At 34.9% G+C, this 18669-nt stretch overlaps 4 protein-coding genes across 6 annotated transcripts; 2 read left to right on the top strand and 2 right to left on the bottom strand.

The window, feature by feature from the left end:
- Positions 1–226: 226 nt before the first annotated feature.
- LOC123695219 lies at positions 227–949 on the bottom strand. Its single transcript, XM_045640992.1, has one exon. The coding sequence runs from the start codon at positions 947–949 to the stop codon at positions 227–229; it is 723 nt and encodes a 240-aa protein (XP_045496948.1).
- A 1357-nt stretch (positions 950–2306) lies between these two features.
- On the top strand, positions 2307–5524 carry LOC123694841 (trafficking protein particle complex subunit 1). Its single transcript, XM_045640436.1, has 3 exons — positions 2307–2524; positions 2744–3121; positions 5350–5524. The coding sequence occupies exons 1-2, from the start codon at positions 2426–2428 to the stop codon at positions 3080–3082; spliced, it is 438 nt and encodes a 145-aa protein (XP_045496392.1). The 5' UTR covers positions 2307–2425; the 3' UTR covers positions 3083–3121; positions 5350–5524.
- Positions 5525–6485: 961 nt separating this feature from the next.
- LOC123694840 (MFS-type transporter clz9-like) lies at positions 6486–9860 on the bottom strand. Of its 3 annotated transcripts, none has more exons than XM_045640434.1 (2): positions 9750–9860; positions 6486–8372 (listed from the first exon to the last, which is right to left on the bottom strand). In XM_045640434.1, the coding sequence occupies exon 2, from the start codon at positions 8337–8339 to the stop codon at positions 7047–7049; it is 1293 nt and encodes a 430-aa protein (XP_045496390.1). In that variant the 5' UTR covers positions 8340–8372; positions 9750–9860; the 3' UTR covers positions 6486–7046. The 3 variants fall into 3 exon arrangements, with proteins under 3 accessions (XP_045496390.1, XP_045496389.1, XP_045496391.1); XM_045640433.1 differs by having other exon boundaries at positions 6486–8374; positions 9732–9807; XM_045640435.1 differs by lacking the exon at positions 9750–9860 and adding an exon at positions 8717–8728.
- Positions 9799–17641, top strand: LOC123694839 (major antigen). Its single transcript, XM_045640431.1, has 9 exons — positions 9799–11013; positions 11274–11507; positions 11823–12077; positions 12423–12626; positions 13007–13233; positions 13624–13726; positions 14481–14622; positions 15391–15530; positions 16846–17641. Exons 1-9 carry the CDS (start codon positions 9799–9801, stop codon positions 16978–16980), a joined length of 2655 nt encoding a protein of 884 aa, XP_045496387.1. The 3' UTR covers positions 16981–17641.
- Positions 17642–18669: the final 1028 nt, after the last annotated feature.

Below are 18669 nucleotides of genomic sequence, written 5' to 3'. Positions count from 1 at the left end.
GTCGCAAGACTTGCTTATAGTAAGATTTATCTTAATATCAATTAAATTATAATTAAGGATAAACTTAAAATATGAAAAATTAAAAATATAATTATCTTGTAGCTTAGTACTTAATAGGAAATTTATCACTAAGGTACATTTTACGTGTGTTTCTAGACATAAAGGAAATAAATTACATCTTACATTATATCTTAGCAAAAAACATAATAATAATATGAGAATGGGATTAGGAGTTTGACGAGGATTTACGTGAATTAAGTATCTGGTGGAGATCCTCCTGTTTCTTGATAGGGATTGCAGAGTTCCCTTCTTGTTTGCGGATGTAAACCACGCCGTTTTTAGTCCAACAGTACTTATAACCACATACTTTTGATTGTTGCCGAGCGGTACGAAATAAATATCTGTTTTCTTGGGTTAGACGTTCGTTGAAGTATAGTTCTATGTTTTTGAGTTCTGTTGCGAGTCCCAAGTCTAGAGCGTTGATGGAGCGCTGCTTCATTTTACCAGTTTTAAGAAATTCATCTCGTTTATTGCGGCTCAAAAATCGGACAACTAAAGGCCGAGACGATTGGGAAGAGTTATTTTCAGTAGGGCCTTTATTTTGTGAGTACTTGCGCGCGGGGCCTACGCGGGTTGTAAAGTCCAAATCAGATTCTTCAATGGGAAAACCTAATTTTTGAGTGATGACGCGGAATGTGTGAGCGGGGTTTTCGTTTGGAGTTTCTGGGATGCCTATTATTTCTACTTCGTTGCGAAGTTGAGCCTGTGCGTTTGAGTTCAAGCGATCTTTGAGTTCAGTTATGATATTGTCTAATGTAATTATTCTTTTTTCGTGATGATCCAGCTTAGTATCGTACTCGTCGAGTCGAAGGTTGCACTTTTCAATATGTTCAGTAAGGGTCAGCATTTGTGATTTAATTTCACCAACGGTTTCTCTGATAAGCCTCATTTCGTGAACGATAGCACTGATTGACACGTCGTTTGTGTTATCGGATGGGCTGGACGAAGCAGATGCAGTACAAGTATTGTTTGAACTTTGTATGTAGCTTGAGTTTTTCGGCTTGGTTTGTGAATTAATTATGTCGATATTCGAATTTATTGGAGGACATAAAGAACAGGTCCAATTTAATTTCGACTCTTCGTTAATTTTTTTTAAAATCTGCTATATTTGCACATACTGTGTGAAAGTTATGAGAGCATTTAGAACATTTAATACTGTGTTGGTTAATTTTTATTATTTTATTACATGCTCCGCAGTTGCAAGCCATATTATTAAAATTAAAATTTGTTTCAATTCTAAAAATAGAATATCGGTTACGCAAATTCCTTACTTTTGTCGCGTCGCTTCAAATCTGCGACGGAATATTTTCAAAAATAAGAGTCCGTCTCTTTCCCTCGTGAGGTGAAGTGGAGCTGCGCACCGCAAAAATTCACTGAATTTAATTTTGAAGTTATTTTAGAATGTCGTAACACAGATCGGCACTTTTACACTATTTTGAGACTTATTACAAGATATGTAGGACTATTATACTGTGAGACTATTTATTATTTTAAAATGAACACAAAAAACACGTCTATCCCTGATGAGCCTCGAAACTTAACTTATATATTTTTTTTCAACACTGAACTTAGCGCAACCTGCTGGTGCATTTGAAAACTAATTCACGTTCCATTGTAAGCATCAGCAAAGGTACAATTCCGAGACGGGCCGCAGACTGCAACCGCAGGCGACACTGTGGCTATCCGGCTGCGGTTACAGCAATGCTGCCTGCGGTCGCTATTCCAACTGCGGCTGCATGCCGTGGCTGCACAATGCACAGAACCGTGTCTAAATGATATAAACAAAAAAGACAAAGATAGTTTGTCACTTCCGCGCAGGTGGCATTTGCATACTGCAGAGTGCAGTCTGCGGTCGCTGCGCGCCGCGGCCGCACGCTGCGCGTTGCGTCTGCAGGCAGCAGTGTTGCCGCGCTTGGAATCAATTTCATAGATGTTCATAGAAACAAGTGCTGTCGCTTGCAGTTTGCGGTCTGAAGCCCGTCTCGGACTTGTACCTTAATTCGGCATTGTGCGCCCAGCGCCACTGAGTCGCATTAAGCTCTGTAATTGGATAACTACCCCTAAGTGCAAACCGTGCAAACCCCTTAATTTTTTTAAATTGACGTCACAAACATAGATAATGTCACAACTCACAGAGCAAATAATATTGACGTATTGACATATGATAATTATGACTAATATCATTGGACTTAATATTGTATTAAAAAATCCTTTATTAATTGCTCTGTGTTAAAAAATAAAATGTACTGACGTTGACGTATTGTTTGTTGATTTACGGTTTACCATATCTTCAATTTTGTAAAATATTTTTGAAATAATTGTTACCTACTTCTGTAACTGTGAATTGTAATCGTATTCTGCTGAAATGACGATTTATAATATGTATATTTTTGATCGCTATGGCACATTACTTTATTATGGTGAATGGAATAGGACAAAACAATCTGGAATGTCTAGGGAGGAGGTGATTGTTTTATTTTGATGTTTTTAGACCGAATCGCTTTAAATATATTCATTTTATCATTTATAAAAAAATACTATTTAGTGTCAAATTCCCGTAACAGTGCAATTGCCATTCCATTATACATAATGTTTGTTTCAGTTGATTTTTTGTGCTCAATTTCAGAATGTATAAAACACAACACATACTTTAGCTATATAATATCTTTTCACTAAATTCCAGGAGGGCAAGTTGATGTTTGGAATGCTGTTTTCCATAAAATCATTTGTGACAAAGATATCCCCCCTGGATCCCAAAGAGGGCTTCATCAGCTACAAAACATCGAAATACACGATCCATCATTTGGAAACCCCTTCAGGACTCAAATTCGCTCTCAACACAGACAATCAAGCTCAGGGAATGAGAGAATTGTTAAAAAAGATTTATTCAGACATCTATGTAAAGTATGTAATTCGGAATCCATTGTGTGGGATCGGCGAACCAATTATTAGTGAATTATTTAAGACTAAACTAGATTTATTTATTAAACAGGCGCCTTTAAGTGCTGCAAGAGCCTCTTGAAGATAAGTTATAATGTATTTAATGTTGTTATTTATTTAATTGTCTTTATCCAAGGGCGGATCCAGCTTTAGTGCCAGGGGGGGGTCACATAGTCGTGGTCAATAGTACGTGGTGATATGTAGTATGATAAACGGTCAAGTGCGAGTCGGATTCGCGAACCAAGAGTTCCGTACAAACATTTTTAATTTTAAATTCATGCTTTTTGCAATTTTTCTTTTATCTGTGCTATAAGACAGAACAGTGTTTTTACTGTTCTGTGGACGTAACTTTCTACAAAATATCAAGATCTGTGTTCACGGGAAGTACCCTGTAGGTTTTGATTCCTGGCGACACTTGAGAAATTTGATAAGCATGAAATGTATGTTTTAGCAATTTTTCCTCCATATTCTGTGCTGACACTGCTTTTAACCAAATTTCAAGACTCTGTGAGGTGTACAATATAGGTTTTGATTCATCATCATCATCAACATTAACAGCCTTTGTTCGTCCACTGCTGGACGAAGGCCTCTTCCAATGCATGCCACTGAGCCCGATCGACGGCCCTTTGCCGCCAATTGTGGCCAGCAACCCTGCGGATGTAGTCACTCCACCGTGTAGGTTTTGATTCCCTTGCGATAATGTCGAAATTTTGCGATAATTTTCAGCATAAACGACTGTATCTTTTGATTGCGTTGGCTATAAGTTTGATTTTTTCAAAGCTTCAAGGAACCGTAGATTTGAGTATTCGGTATAAATTTCAGATTGAAACCTCCACGCGTTCCTGAGACAAAGGGTCTTGACAGGCAGACAAACTTGAAAATTGTTCAAGATAATATTATATTTATTTATATGATGTAATTAAAAAAAAAATATTTTTTGCAATTATTCCTGTATCTGTACTAAGTATAAGATGTTGCTTTGTACCGAATTTCAAGACTCTGAGTTTACGAAAGTACCTAGTTTTGATTCCCTTGCGAATGTCGAAATTTGCGAAATTTCTCGGCATTTACGGCTGTATCTTCTGATTCGTAGACATATAAGTTTGATTTTATTATAGCTTAAAGGTATCATAGACTTGAGTTTTTGGCATGAATATCAATTTCATACAATATGTAAGCGTTCATGAGTAACATGGTTGTAAGTTTAAATTTTTTTTTAATCTCGTCGTATTCTCTGTGCCTATGTCATTTTGTATGATTAAATCTTTAAAACTACGCAACGAATTTTTATGCGGTTTTTTTTAAAGATAGAGTGATTCAAGAGGAATAGTATATAAGGTTTTAGACAAAGCGGGCGAAGCCGCGGGCGGTAAGCTAGTCTGCGTTATAAGATTGTAGGTACTACATTTCATGAGTCTGTGTACTCTGGAACTACCCTGTAGGTTTTGATTTCCTAGGGAGTGTCGAATTTTGCGAAAAATTTCAGCATTTACAGCTGCATCTTTTGATTGCGTTGGCTTAAACGTTTGAATTTTTCACAGCATCACAGGACCGTAGACCGTAGGATTTCGACTTTAGCAAGGGAATCAATACCTGCAGGGAGCACCCTGTCCCGTAAACACAGAGTCTTGAAATTGAGTAAAAAGTATCGTCTTATAGCACAGATGTAGGAATAACTGCAAAAACCCTAATTATTTAATTAAATTAAATAAAAATATATTTTTAAATATTTTTAAAATTACAATCCCTTTACGCATGAACATGTATTAAATTGATATTCACATCAGAACTCAGGTCTATGCTTAAATCTGTTATTTAATTCAAATTCTATGTCAACGCAATCTGAAGAAAAAGCAAATAGAGCCGCTTAATCTATAACTCGCAACTAGGTACTTGAAAGGAAATCAAAACCTACAAGGTACTTTCCGTGAACACGGAGTCTTGAAATTTGGTTAAAAGCAACGACTTATAGCACAGATAAAGAAAAAAATCCTTTAAACAAAATTTTAAGATACAACCTTTTAAAAAAATAGGTTTTCTCGGAGCCCTCGGTGCGCGAGTCCGACTCGCACTTGGCCGATTTTTGTCGTAATTTTCTATTGTTAATTAAAAAAAAATTGCTATTTTATGTCTTATCCACGAACTGGGATATTTCGATATTGAGGTTTTGTGTGAAAAGTGTAACAGCAAAAATTGTAGTAAAAAAATTAATTACCGACAACTTTACCATTACACTTACACTACAATTTGTAAATTTAAAAAAGTTAATATTAAATTAGTGGTCCACTTAGGTCGTGGACCTAGCCCAGGGGGGGGTCATGACCCCGTGACCCCCCCCTGGATCCGCGCTTGTCTTTATCTCATTGTTGTGGGATTTGCAAGTATGTGCCCCGATGCTAGATTTGGTTTTTCAAGTAGTATAAGATTTAAGAAGGCATATTTGTAAGAGAAGTTATTATTTTTTAAGCTTTTTTTTTTATATTTAGATATTAAATTTCAATATTGATATGGTTTTAAGTCATAATCCCTGGTTTTTTTTTATTTTCACATCTTCTATAAGAAGAAATTTAATTTCCTTGTAGCCAAGTATTTCAAAATGCCTCAGATGCATTTAAAAAGATTTATCATCTGAACTAAACTTATTCATTAAAACTAAATACACACAAATACAAATTATTGTAAGTTATACATAATAGGTTATGTACATATTGCTTGTCTCATATAAAATATTTGAAGAAATTTGATTACTCAGGCAGATTCACGGATAACCAGGAGACTGGGTGTTGCCTGATCAAGAATAAAGATTACAGTTTGAATCCAACTACATGATCAAAATTTTTCTATTCTTTCTAAAATTTCTTTGTATCAATATCTATAATATTGCCACTTGCTACTGATAAGTGGTTTTCCAGTTTATAAGGTTTTCAACTTTCTTAAAATAATGTGTTTCTTAATTTTATGTATAATCATATAAGGAATAGGGTAAACAGTACAATCATTGGCATTCTAAGCTGATCTTCAACATATATACATAGTGATTTGTATGTTATAATAATGTTTTTATGTATGTTATGTTATGTTTACCAGATTTAAGGTATATAAACGTAAATTATAAGGAAACACATGGGTTATGGGTATTAAAAAAAATTGTTTTATTGCTTAAAAAGTCCATACTAATATTATAAATGCGAAAGTTACTCTGTCTGTTACTAAATCACGCCTAAACTACTCCATGTTTACCAGATCTAAGGTATATAAACGTAAATTATTAGGAAACACATGGGTATAAAAAAATAGCTTTATTGCTTAAAAGTAACATTAAACTTATTTCTATGTTATTGCACAATCATTGGCACTGAAGTATAATGATTGGCACTACATATCTACTAATGTAGGCACACCTTGCTGTCGCAAAGAAAGTCGAACCTAACATAAATATTGTATCCCATCCATGGTCCATTAATAAACTCACCTACCTAATCATCACCTAATACTTTTAATAGTTCTTCATTTGTCATTGGTCTCAATCTATTTTCTTCAACTTTTACCTTATCTTTTTTGGTTTCCCTTGAATCTCTGAAATTTGCAGGTTTATCTAAAATAGGCCCTTTCATTCTTTTTTTACCATTACTTGTTCCGATTCTTTTAAGCTTCTTTCATTTTCAGCTTCAACTGCATCTAAAATGGGTCTGTTTTTTATTTCCTTTAATATGTAGTAATATTTGTAGGTTTAACTTCGGTCTTATGTTCTATTTTTAATTCTCTTGTATATCCTCTTTCTTCTTCAATATCACTTGAGATTCTATTCGCAGGTTCGATCATAATGTTTGAATGGATTACAATTTTTGGTTTGATACTATGAAAGTTTGGTTTACTTTTCTAAATTGTAACTTTCTCTAGTCTTTATTCGATTGTTCTCCTTTTTCTATTATTTGTTACGATGACTCTTGTGTTGAAATTTTTGGTACAAGATATTTATACAAGTCATAAAGATTTTTAGCTTCTATTGATTTACCTACCATCTGATTCTTCATCTTTCGTACTAGCTATGGTCCTACCACAGGTCCAACAATTTCTTCAAATGTCTGACAGTTAAGACTTGTAGAACATTTGTCATCCAGAATTTCTTGTACTGGTTTAGAGGGCATTAAACATTTTGTATAGTCTACTTGATCTGGATTAAATGGGCATAAACCACAAGCTTCAAAACCGTTCTTTAACGTCGTCTTGTTTAATTTGGGTAAAAGGTTTTCCAATATAGGAGCAACGTCTGTTTTTAGTAAGGATTTCGTTGAGTCATCTGTATGCCATTCTAGGACTGCTTTACGCCACATTACTTTTATTGGGTGAAACGCCACTACGTCTGCTGGTTGCAAAATCCGTGTCGCGTTAGGGTATCGAGCTATAAGTATTATACCAAGATTTTGACAAAGTTGAGTAAGCTGAAGTGTTGTGTGGCTTTTATGCCCATCCAAAAAAATAATTACTGGAAAAGTGATATTCCTCTTCATTAGCGCTGGATGCAGAACATTCTGTATGTATTGGATGAAAAGCTCAGCCTGCATCCATCCATTATCTGACAAGCCAATGCCCCACTCGCTAGGCACAGACTTTAGAATCTCAGGTCGCATTCCCTTTAAGGGGTAAATAATCATAGGAGGTGTTGTTACACCATTCGCCGAAAATGTAAACATTACGGTAACACATGATTTAGACCGAGCGTGATCTACCTCATACACATTTTTGGTTCCCCTTAAAGCGATAACTTTAGTATTCTTTGGGCATAAAATAAAATTAGTTTCATCCCCATTGTAAACTCTAGATGGATCACTCAAAATATTAAAAAGATCATTTTCTTTCAGATATTCTTCTACTTGTTTAAACCAATTTCTAATTTCCTTCTCTGACACCTTTGAGCTGGCTGAATTTACAGCCTCTGATGTTCGTATAGAAAGCTCTGGGTGCCTCTTCAAAAATAATTTATACCATCCATCGCCTGGTTTATTATCTATAAAACTGTTTGGTCTGGGATGTTCGTCCAAATACAGTTTGACACTATTTATGACATCCTCTTTACGCCTTGGAAATCCTTTTCTACAAGCTGAAATTATCCATTTAACTAACTCTTTTTCTTCTGCATCAGTCAAAACTGTATCTGGACCAGGTCGACTTTTAACAAATAAGTTGGATAAGCGAAACTGCAAAGTTGCCCGTGGAATATTAAATTTATTTGCAGCAGTTTTCTTACCCATTCCATTTTTTATGGCTTGCAAGGCTTTTTCTACATCTTCTTCTGTATATGCTTTTGAATATTTTTTTCCAACCGTAACCTTCGGCATCTTAAAGCCGTCTACGTAACCCGTCTACGTAACCTGAAAGCGATGAAAATAAGAGGAAACCTTAGGTGGGTATTGATTGGCACAGCAAAAATTATAATAATGATTGACAGTGACAAGCATTGGAATAGAAGCGAAATCAACCTTATTTGGCAACCCAATATGGTCTACTTTTATGAAAATGTAATTTAACTAAGAAATATAACACATGCCACCAAAAAAAAAGTGCAATCATTGAGCCAATCACTGTACCACTAGGCATTCAAAAAAAATACAGTGATTGGCACCAATGAAATGACCGGTGCGCTTATTTTTCAACACTGAAAACAATAAAAATAGCAAGATAAACCCTAACTTTAGCCATACCAAAATAAACTTACACAAAAATAGCTTATTGCTCTTAGAGCTGATAGCAGCTGTGAAATAAAAATGTCTGACAATAGTGTTGCCACTATAGAATATTAGATATTCTTAAGGTATTGCAACCGTAAATAAACAGAAATTGTCTCATATTATCTGTATTTTTAAATCAGATAGTGCCAATCATTGGGGGGGGTGCCAACAATAGTATTTGGGTGGTGGTGGTGGTTATTATAAGCGCCGATAAGCGCCTATAAGTTTTCAGCTTTCTATGTGAATACGCCCTAATATTATAATGTACAAACCTGTGGTACAAACTTATGTGTGTATAAATAAAACAAAAAAAATGAGTTGTTTTTAATAATATCCCTAAACAAGAAAATCTTTGAATGTTCGACGTTCTCTACGTACTATATCACAAAGCAAATGTGATACTACGAAATTGCTACGAAAAATGCTGCTTGTGAACTACACGTCATGCGAGTTTCGTATTCACATCAAAATTCACATTCGCACGAATATTTACAAGTGAATGATCTGGAGTATAGTCTATTAGAGCTCATAATATATTATTATGTTTTATTAGCAATAATGGTTTATATTGTATTTTGCTGATTGTATTATATAAATATTTAAAGACTAGAAGGAAATATAAATTATTATGTTACTCAAATACAAAATTCACGCATTATACTTTCTTCAGACTCTGTTTGTGAGGCGTTTTTACCACGTTTCTGAAGTAAAAAAATCAAATCGTTAACATAATAGACACGTATCCGTAGACCGAGAAACGCACGTACCTATCCTAGAAAAATAAAATTCGTCCGTTGTCTGTGTCCGTTGTAGACTTGTGAGTCTATGTTTAAACTTCAAAAATCAAAAAGTTCTAACTTCAAAGCTGTCAACAAAAATAATCAACAAACAAACGAAGTCGTATAAAGATATTAATTATTAATGGAATACAGTTAACTATAATTCAATTACAACTCGACGTGTTTATGAAATTAATAGCATGCCTATAAATTTTTAGGTATTATAATAACATATCAGTACCATATGATGGCTCCAGTTTTATGCTGCCAAACAAGTTTTCGTATTTGTAATGAGTGAAACGGATGACACCGATGTTCTTCTCCTGATACCTCCGAACTTTTTCCTCGTTCCTAGCTCAGATTCTGACACTTCAGTACTGGAGTCCTCGCGAACTGTCGTTCACAAACCGGTTTCGTGCACGGCACAAGTCCTAGGCAAACTTGTCAACCAAGTGCATTCGTTGGAATCTAGGTTAGAAAGTCTGGAATTGGACTCTAACAACACCCTGTCCAGCGTCAGTTCGAGAAGAAAAACATGGGATTCCGACAGTTTTGAAAACGATAGAAAATGTTTCACATTTCCTCGGAGGCGACGTCGTAAAGTTTTACGAAAAGACAGTGCGAAAGAAAGTTCAATAACCAGTCTAGATACAATAGATGCCGGTAAAAAAACAATTCCTAGTTTAAAATTGGATAACTTTTGTAAAAAATCGGTTAAAATAAATGACATGCAAAGTATGGATGGTGACATCAGTAGTATTGTATCTACTCCAAGTAAAAAAAATGATAAATTGCTACTGCATGAAATTGATGAATTTTTAACTAAAGTAGAATGTTACGAAAGCCCTGAAACCAGAGCAAACGAGGAGACCATCAGCCCAGAAAATGTAATAAAAGCTACTGGTGATTATATGATAAATAAGTATGATGTTAAAAGCAATACAGATGATGTGGTGTTGCCCAGTGGAAGAACTGTGCCAAGCTCTGTTTTAGATAAGTACATATATTTAGTCAAAAATAATCCAAGTGGCTTGCAATCTTTCCCAAGGAATTATAAAGTTGAACAGGATTCAACAACAAAAAATACACAAGAAAAGCAGGAAACAAGGTCTCCCAGTGTTCGCAAATTAAATTTCTCTGAAAGCAAAGATATTCAGCCGACTTCAACACCAAAATGTGTGCAATCAACAAGTACATATTCTGAGTCATTCAAACCTTCATCCAACAAAATATATGACAGAGCAACTAAAGTTCTAGAACATTATAAATCTCAGAACTACAGCAGGGATTATCAAAACTCATTGACAGAAGAAAGAACTAGAAAAGAAGACTTCAAAATGCCCCAAATGAGGCCCTTTGGCTATGAAAATAGGGACGCACATAAAATGAATATTGATTCAATAGATACTGACTTGCTGAGTTTGAGTGAACTTTGGGGAGAGAAAATGGAAAGGGGAGAAAGGTCTGATAATAATAAATTGGAAGAGGAAAGGCTAAAGAGAGAGGTAATTTTTAATATAATCATTTCTTTTATTGATCTTCAAAGAGATTCAAAAATTCAAAAAATTCATAATTCTTTATTTGGAACATAAAACAATATTATTTGCATACTCTAATAATCATAAAAATAAATCATTCACATTAATAGTTTGGAAAACAAACAACCCATACAAAATACTATAATACATTTAAATTACTCTTACAAATGTTATATTTATTATACCTGTGACACAATGTTAAATATGACAAATTAATATGTTTACAGCACTGCGAAGCAATGATCCAGCAGTTGCAAAGAAAGATCCTTGAACAACAAGAGAAGTTAGCCGTTGCGATAAAAGTCGACAAAGCAAAGGATACAGCGATAAGCAAGCTACGAGATGCCTGGCTCAAGCTCACTGGTAGTCTGGATAAAGCAGAGGAGAGACACAGGAGTGCGTTGGAAAAGATGACCCGTGAAGTTGATAATTTTAAAGTTGTTGCTGAAGATGCGCAAAAAGTAAGTATTGTTTTATTGGTTGTTCGTTCAGTACTCCTTGTTTATTATTCTGGGTGGTGGCAAATACTGAGATGAAAAAAAATATTTATTGTATGTAAAATTATATTTGTTGCTTCAATATCTAATGTAGATCACACACAGGTTTATTCTTTTAAAAAATATTCAATGTAAAGTTCTTTCCTATGATTTTATTATATTATGTATAGATTTGTTCCTGGATATGGGAACACTCCCATACCTAAAGCATTTTTAACTACTAAAAGTCATTTACAAAAAACAGACAACAATATCATAATGCATCTTAAAATATTTCAGAAAACACATCACTTTGAATCGGAACTGTACAAAGCTCTCGATCTCGCGCACGACTATCAAGAGAAATGTAAGCAAATAACCAATGAAAAGAAGGAACTACAAGATAACATGGAACGGCTGGTAGCGAGTAAAGATGAAGTTATCAGGAACAAGGATAAAGAGGTGGAGGTTCTGAAGGAAAATTATGAGACGGTGATGAGGTTGAATAAGCAGTCTACGGATTGTGTTAGGAATCTTGAGGAGGCGTTGGATAAAGTGAGTGAACTGACCAAATGTCTAATATGTTTGTAGTAATTGTTTGTTCTAGCAGCAGTACAAATAATAATAAAAAATGTAGGTATTTGTTACTATGGAGGTTACTTTTAATTTGATTCTGATATTTGGCGCCAAACAAGCCATTTGACGCTTTTTTTCAAGCAATTAATTAGACTAACAGTTTTTTGGTTTAGTATTTTTTAACGCGAGTATTAAAAATTAGAGGCGTAACAAAACTCGCTGTGAGTAATGAATAAATCGCATGTAAAATCCATTAAAATGTCTTTAATTTCTAAGATTTTCGGCTTTTTATATTCTATTTTTTATAATCAAACTTTTTCTCAGGAAAAGCTAGAACACGAGATGACGAAAGGCAAAGTGAACGAACTGAATCAGAAATTACGATCAAACGATGAAACCTCATCCCTAATACAACAAGAGAAGGACATTTTAAAGGAGAAAGTGAATGAAGAGAGATCCAGATGCACGGTACTGGAACGGCAGCTGTGTGATACACAGAATCAATTGAGCGAAATGCTGAGAAGATGCGTGAGTTACATTTGATAATGTTTATTTAGAGTAATAATAGGAATTGTAATAAAAATTAGCATATTGAATTTTTTTTTATTTTTTCGCCACTGAATTTATAAAATGGCTTATCCTATTGTATACAATTTATTTAATTGAAAACTTTTTTTTGCCATTGTGATCTGCGATCAGTCGCAAGACTAAGCAGCATGAAGTGTCACAGTGAGATTTATTAAACAAATTACTCAACAAAAACGTAATAAAATATTCCAGATTATCCATTCAATCCATTAGTCCAAATTGCTCCATCCGTACTCGAATTTCACGCTTAGCAAAACAGGCGGTTGGCATTTTTATTATATATAACCTACAGCAATTAACATCTGAAAATCGCCCTATAGGACACGCTAGAAAACGAAGCTAAATCTCTACGCAAGCATCTAGAACTCCAGAAGACAGAACTCAAGAGTCACTACCAGCAGCAGCTCGAAGAGGCCGTGCTGGGGAAGCTCCACGAGTTCCAACGGCAGCTGGACGCAGCGGAACGGGATATGGAAGCTGCTGCCAGGAGCAAGGAGAATAGTATAGTGGACGCTTACAATAAGCAGATTGTGAGGATCGAGGAACAGTGAGTGTTTGGTGTAGCGTACAGCTAATTTAGTAAAAGCTCATATAAAGATAAATTTTTGTAAAAAAACAAGTAAAGTGGAAAGGTAAACTTAATTTTTACAAAAATTCATTTTTATTTGTTACTTTTTCATGCGAAAAAAACCACTGAACGGATTTTGATGATGCTTTACTGGGGGGATCGGTAGTATGTTTATCATAGTAAAACTTTTATTACATTGACTCAAAGATTTCGTCTGTATATTTCATGTCGCGGAGTAGGAATAAAAGTGATTTTTATATCCTTAAATGGAATATTATCTTTTTAGTTAAATGTCTATAATGTGAAAGATAGTTTTTCCGCGGTATGAAAACGTGGTTTCAAAAAATCACACAATACATGTTTTTCCAGGCACAGATTAGAAGTGAATGTTCTGGAAGAGAAACAGAGAGAGGAGATAAAGTTGTGTCGCCTGCAGCTCGCACAGGCCAATGAGAAGATTGGACTACTTGAGGTAATTGCTTCCCTTTATTTTGTTTACTTTTCACTGCTTCATGTCAATTTCATTCAAAAGTTGTTAATTTTATGTCATTCTGTGAAGAAATAGCTTTCTAGTAATTTTTAAAAAATAACTGTACAAGCAGATAATTAGTACTAATGTTCAGGACGAAGTATACAGGGTGTTATCGTTAAGTGTGCACAAGCGACGACTTAACGATTACACCCTGTATATATTTGTTTTGATAGAACTTCTTTCTTTTTTAATTGGACTCATGTAAGAACACAAATTATAGATCTTTAACTCTATGGTCCTTAATAAATCATTTATGTTTATTCTGTGTCCACAAAAAATGCACTTTATATTCAATACTGTTGGTTTTTATTAAATACTAGCTATGCCGCGCGGTTTCACCCGCGTGGCTCCGCTCCTGTTGGTCTTAGCGTGATAATATATAGCCTATATTACTCGTGGATAATGTAGCTTTCGAATTTTTAAAATCGGTCCGATAGTTTATGAGCTTATTCATTACAATCAAACAAACAAACAAAGTTTTCCTCTTTATAATATTAGACTAGCGGTTCGCCCCGGCTGCGCCCGTGGCACGTATTTCGCAATAAAAGGTAGCTTATGTTCTTTCTCAGGGTCGAAAGAATGTGCCAAATTTCATCAAAATCGGTCCAGTAGTTTATGCGTGAAAACCATACATACGAACCTTTCCTCTTTATAATACTAGTATAGAAAATTAATAAATATAATAATCCCGCAGAGTAAACTCGACACCTACCGTCGTCGTCGCGGTGAGATAGCTTCCCAACTACACGGTGTGATGGAGGCACAATGGCGACAAGCGTTACAGATACTCACGCATACACACAGAGCGGGGTCCGAGGGGGAGGGGAGGGATACAGGTAAGGGAGGGGGAAAAAAAAGAGTGTGTGTACTTATGTACACGCGTTAGAAGTTATACATCTTTAGCGTATGGAAAAAAAATACTAGAATATACAACTTGAACATAGTTATCAATTTTCATACCACCTAGAACTAACTCCATGCTGTTAAATTTATGTGTCGGTCTGCGCGCGCATCGTAACAATTCACTCTCATCATTTTTCTCCATCGCGCCAAAAGAAGTATAACTTCAAAAACATTTCTTCATTGCCACAACTAAATAGTTGCGGAGACAAAAGTTGCTCTTGCGCGCTAGCTCTTACGAGCGTTTTCATTAGAGCTACAACACGAATTTTGCGCTGTAGATCTTTTACTGTGTCCATAACGCGTTATTTTTTCGATAAATAACCGAGGATATATGTATCTGAGTATTTATGTTGCAATGGTTAACTGGATAGGGCGATAGGCATTCAAATCAAATCTTATATTTTTTTACTCATATATTGTTAGTAACGTTAGATTTTATTTTTATTCACATCTTATTATGAAGGGACAAATATTATTTTATTAAAAAAAAAAAGACGTGTGGCACTCGGGGACTGCCGCGGTAAAGCTATTTCATGCTATGCCTTTAAATCACACCTCCGCCCGTCGGAGTGGGGAACGTGAGGTTTTTTCGTTACGGAATTTTTGGATTCGGTCCCCGCGCTCATGGCCCGCGATAGAAGCTATGCAATAGCTTAATAATTGTTGACTGTTTTTTTTAATTCCTCTATTCCTATTCACAGTATGCACCCCGCACCCCGACTACACACACAAGGTGCCCCCACTAACGGTGCCATCTTTAGACAAGTTGCAGCCCCGCAGACAGACGGACATGCAGTTTGAGGACCTGAGTGATAGCGAGCTGCAGCATTATGTGAAAATGGTAAATATTTTTATAGTCCCCGTCACAATCTATCTATCTAATATATAAAAATCAATGCCACTTTTCGTTGTAATTCCATAACTCGAGAACGGCTGAACCGATTTCGATAATTCTTTTTTTATTATATTCCTTGAAGTACGAGGATGGTTCTTATGTAGAGAAAACGTTAATATGTACCACGGGCGAAGCCGGGGCGGACCGCTAGTATACATATATATAAAACTCAAAGGTGACTGATATAGTGATCTATCAACGCACAGCCCAAACCACTGGACGTATCGGCCTGAAATTTGGCATGCAGGTAGATGTCATAGCGTAGGCGTCTCCTAAGAAATGATTTTAGAAAATTTATCCCCTAAAGGGGTAAAATAGGGGATGAAAACTTATAAATCTTTTCCACGCAAGCGAAGCTGCGGACAACAGTTAGTTTTATTATAAGTACAAAAGTGTAGATAGATTACAAGCGATCCGGGAGCGGCACATTGAAACTAATTTGCCACAATTGCCTCTTTTTCGCTCGTCTTATAGTGTGTGTGTTAGTGTGCCGTTTTCAATAACAAATATATAAAAAGCATCGCGAAATCTTTATTTAACTTTCTTCTAACTAGAAATGATTAAAAAAATGTGTGCGTGTACTAGTGTACACACGTAAGAAGTGAAACTTCTTTATGACCTTATTTTTCAAAAAATGATTTACTATATGCAACTTTACAGAAATACGTCGAATCACGCGTGGTAAGGATAAGAAATAGATGGCGCCTAACGGAAAAATGTCACGCGTAACGAAAAAATGTTACACTAAATTTTTTTCCAACCCCGATAAAGAAGTTTCACTTCAATAAATTATAACAATAAATAATGAATTGTTGAACAAGCACTCTATTGATGCGCGAACTTACCACCACGCTAAATTCATACCAAGTTCGTTGCCAGCTACTGTAATAGCTTTATTGAGTACTAGCGGTCCGCCCCGGCTTCGCCCGTGGTACATATTCACGTTTTCTCTACATAAGAACCATCCTCGTACTTCAAGGAATATAATAAAAAAAGAATTATCGAAATCGGTTCAGCCGTTCTCGAGTTATGCGCTTACCAACACATTTTGCGATTCATTTTTATTATTACAAAATTCTGACTGTAGGATCCCTAAGAAAACGAATAAATTAAGTCAAGTTTATAAAACTACTTACTATCCGCCTGCAGTTTCATCCGCGTCTTTTAATACTTAAAATTTATAAAATCATAGAAAACCTTCGAGAATCCTTCCCAAATATTGAAGGAAACAATTAAGAAAAATTTTCTTTTCACATTTCAGTTACTAACAAAACCACCAAGCGGTGAAATGCGAAACCGCGACACAGCAGAACGGCCCACAAGCGATAGAGACTCGCACGAACGGAGGGATAGAAATAAACCGGGATATTCCAAACAACCGCCTTGGAAAGCTTAATTGTATAGAAGAAAGTATATATTTATTGCCACAACAATTTGTAGAATATAAAACTTAAAATCTATGTAAAGAACAAAATTAAAATTAAAAATGTATTGCGTTTTTGCGTTACAATATACAACTAGAAAAGGTAAAAATATGTCAGGGTTGTATAAAACATTCATTCAAATAAACACCTTATTTCGATGCAGTAATGTTCAAAGTCTTGTATACGCTTTATTGAAACTCTGCCTAATAGACGCATAGGCAGAGTTTTGTGTCGGACCGTCTTAGGAATTCAAATATTCCACATTGATGAAAACAAATGCCAGCGTCATTTATGTGGCTCTTGGTCTATGAATTTTACCGCCTTGAAAACTTAATAAAGTACAATAAAATTAAAATAATTCCTAAATAGCAATATTTTTGTAGGGTTTAACCCTGTGTGATTCCGCCCACCGTTGTTAATTTGAAATTGTATCGTCTTATAATTGTATCCTTAATTTAAAAGTATTTTATATCTGAAAGCAAACAAATTTTTACAATATAGGAATGTATATAAATGTGTCTTTTTGTATTAAGTATGTTCTGTGTGTAAGAGATATTTATGTTTTTGATATTTAAGTTTAATGCAGTCCTTGTCATTTACATAATGTTTAATAAATGAAGTTTTTACAAAAAATGTGTTTAATTTTTTCGCCTTTATCCTATCATATTAAAATAGAAAAGTGTCAAATGATTGATTGGCAGTCAATCTTAAATAAGTAAAAATTATTTGTTGGTGCGTTTCTGAATGCGCAAAATATCATAATTATAGACACCGCACAAAATTTTTGGTTGAATACTCCAACGCTACATACATAAGTAATAACATTTACTTATCCATAAAAAAATAATTTAGTCTGAGAATTGAATATTTGGTAGGCACTGAATTATAAAAAAGTTCAAAAATACGCTATGCTACGGAACCATTTCATCGAGAACCTCTATCTGATTACCTGTTTGAATTCAGAATTTTATTCACACATACCTTATTCTATAAACTCAGAATCGGACGGAATGTTCCCGCTGGATAACGGGAGCATTCAATGAATATTTTACAACAAATTAAAATGGATATTATAGGTACAGCGCTTAGATTAATTTGGTCTCCGCGACCAATCCTTAATCTAAGATACAGCGTAATTAATTCCAGTGTTTTAGGCGTGTGTTTGTTCACACTTCACATTATGAGAGATAAAATAGGATATATACGTAAATTGGATCGTGCGTTCAGGATTCATAATTTTAAACTTTGTCCCGAAATTCAGAATTCAAGACCTACACAATTTATCAGTTTGATCTGAATAAATTGAATCTGAAATACCTATAAAACAGTAAAATTGTATGCATTTTATGAATTCTGAGATGTTTTTTTGAACGTAAGTGCGTTCGACGAACCAATAGCTGTGCTAATTACTACTGGTTATTGGTACAGCATTCTAATACATATTCTACAGTGAAATAATTGTTTGAAATCGGCCCAGAAGCAGGTACCCTAGATTAGCGCGTTCACACAAATTTGACCGTTTTATATTCATTTTAATTTCTTATGTGAGAGACTTGAACGTGCATGATAACACAAACAATAGAAAAAAAATGTACCTAAAGCCTTTTTGCGGCTTTCCAGTGAACATTTATTCATGATCATGTGTAAAGATGTGAGATTTT

This window comes from Colias croceus, chromosome 10 (assembly GCF_905220415.1).
Source record: "Colias croceus chromosome 10, ilColCroc2.1".
In the NCBI taxonomy this organism is placed as follows: domain Eukaryota; kingdom Metazoa; phylum Arthropoda; class Insecta; order Lepidoptera; family Pieridae; genus Colias; species Colias croceus.
This window is presented reverse-complemented; position numbering and strand designations above follow the sequence as displayed.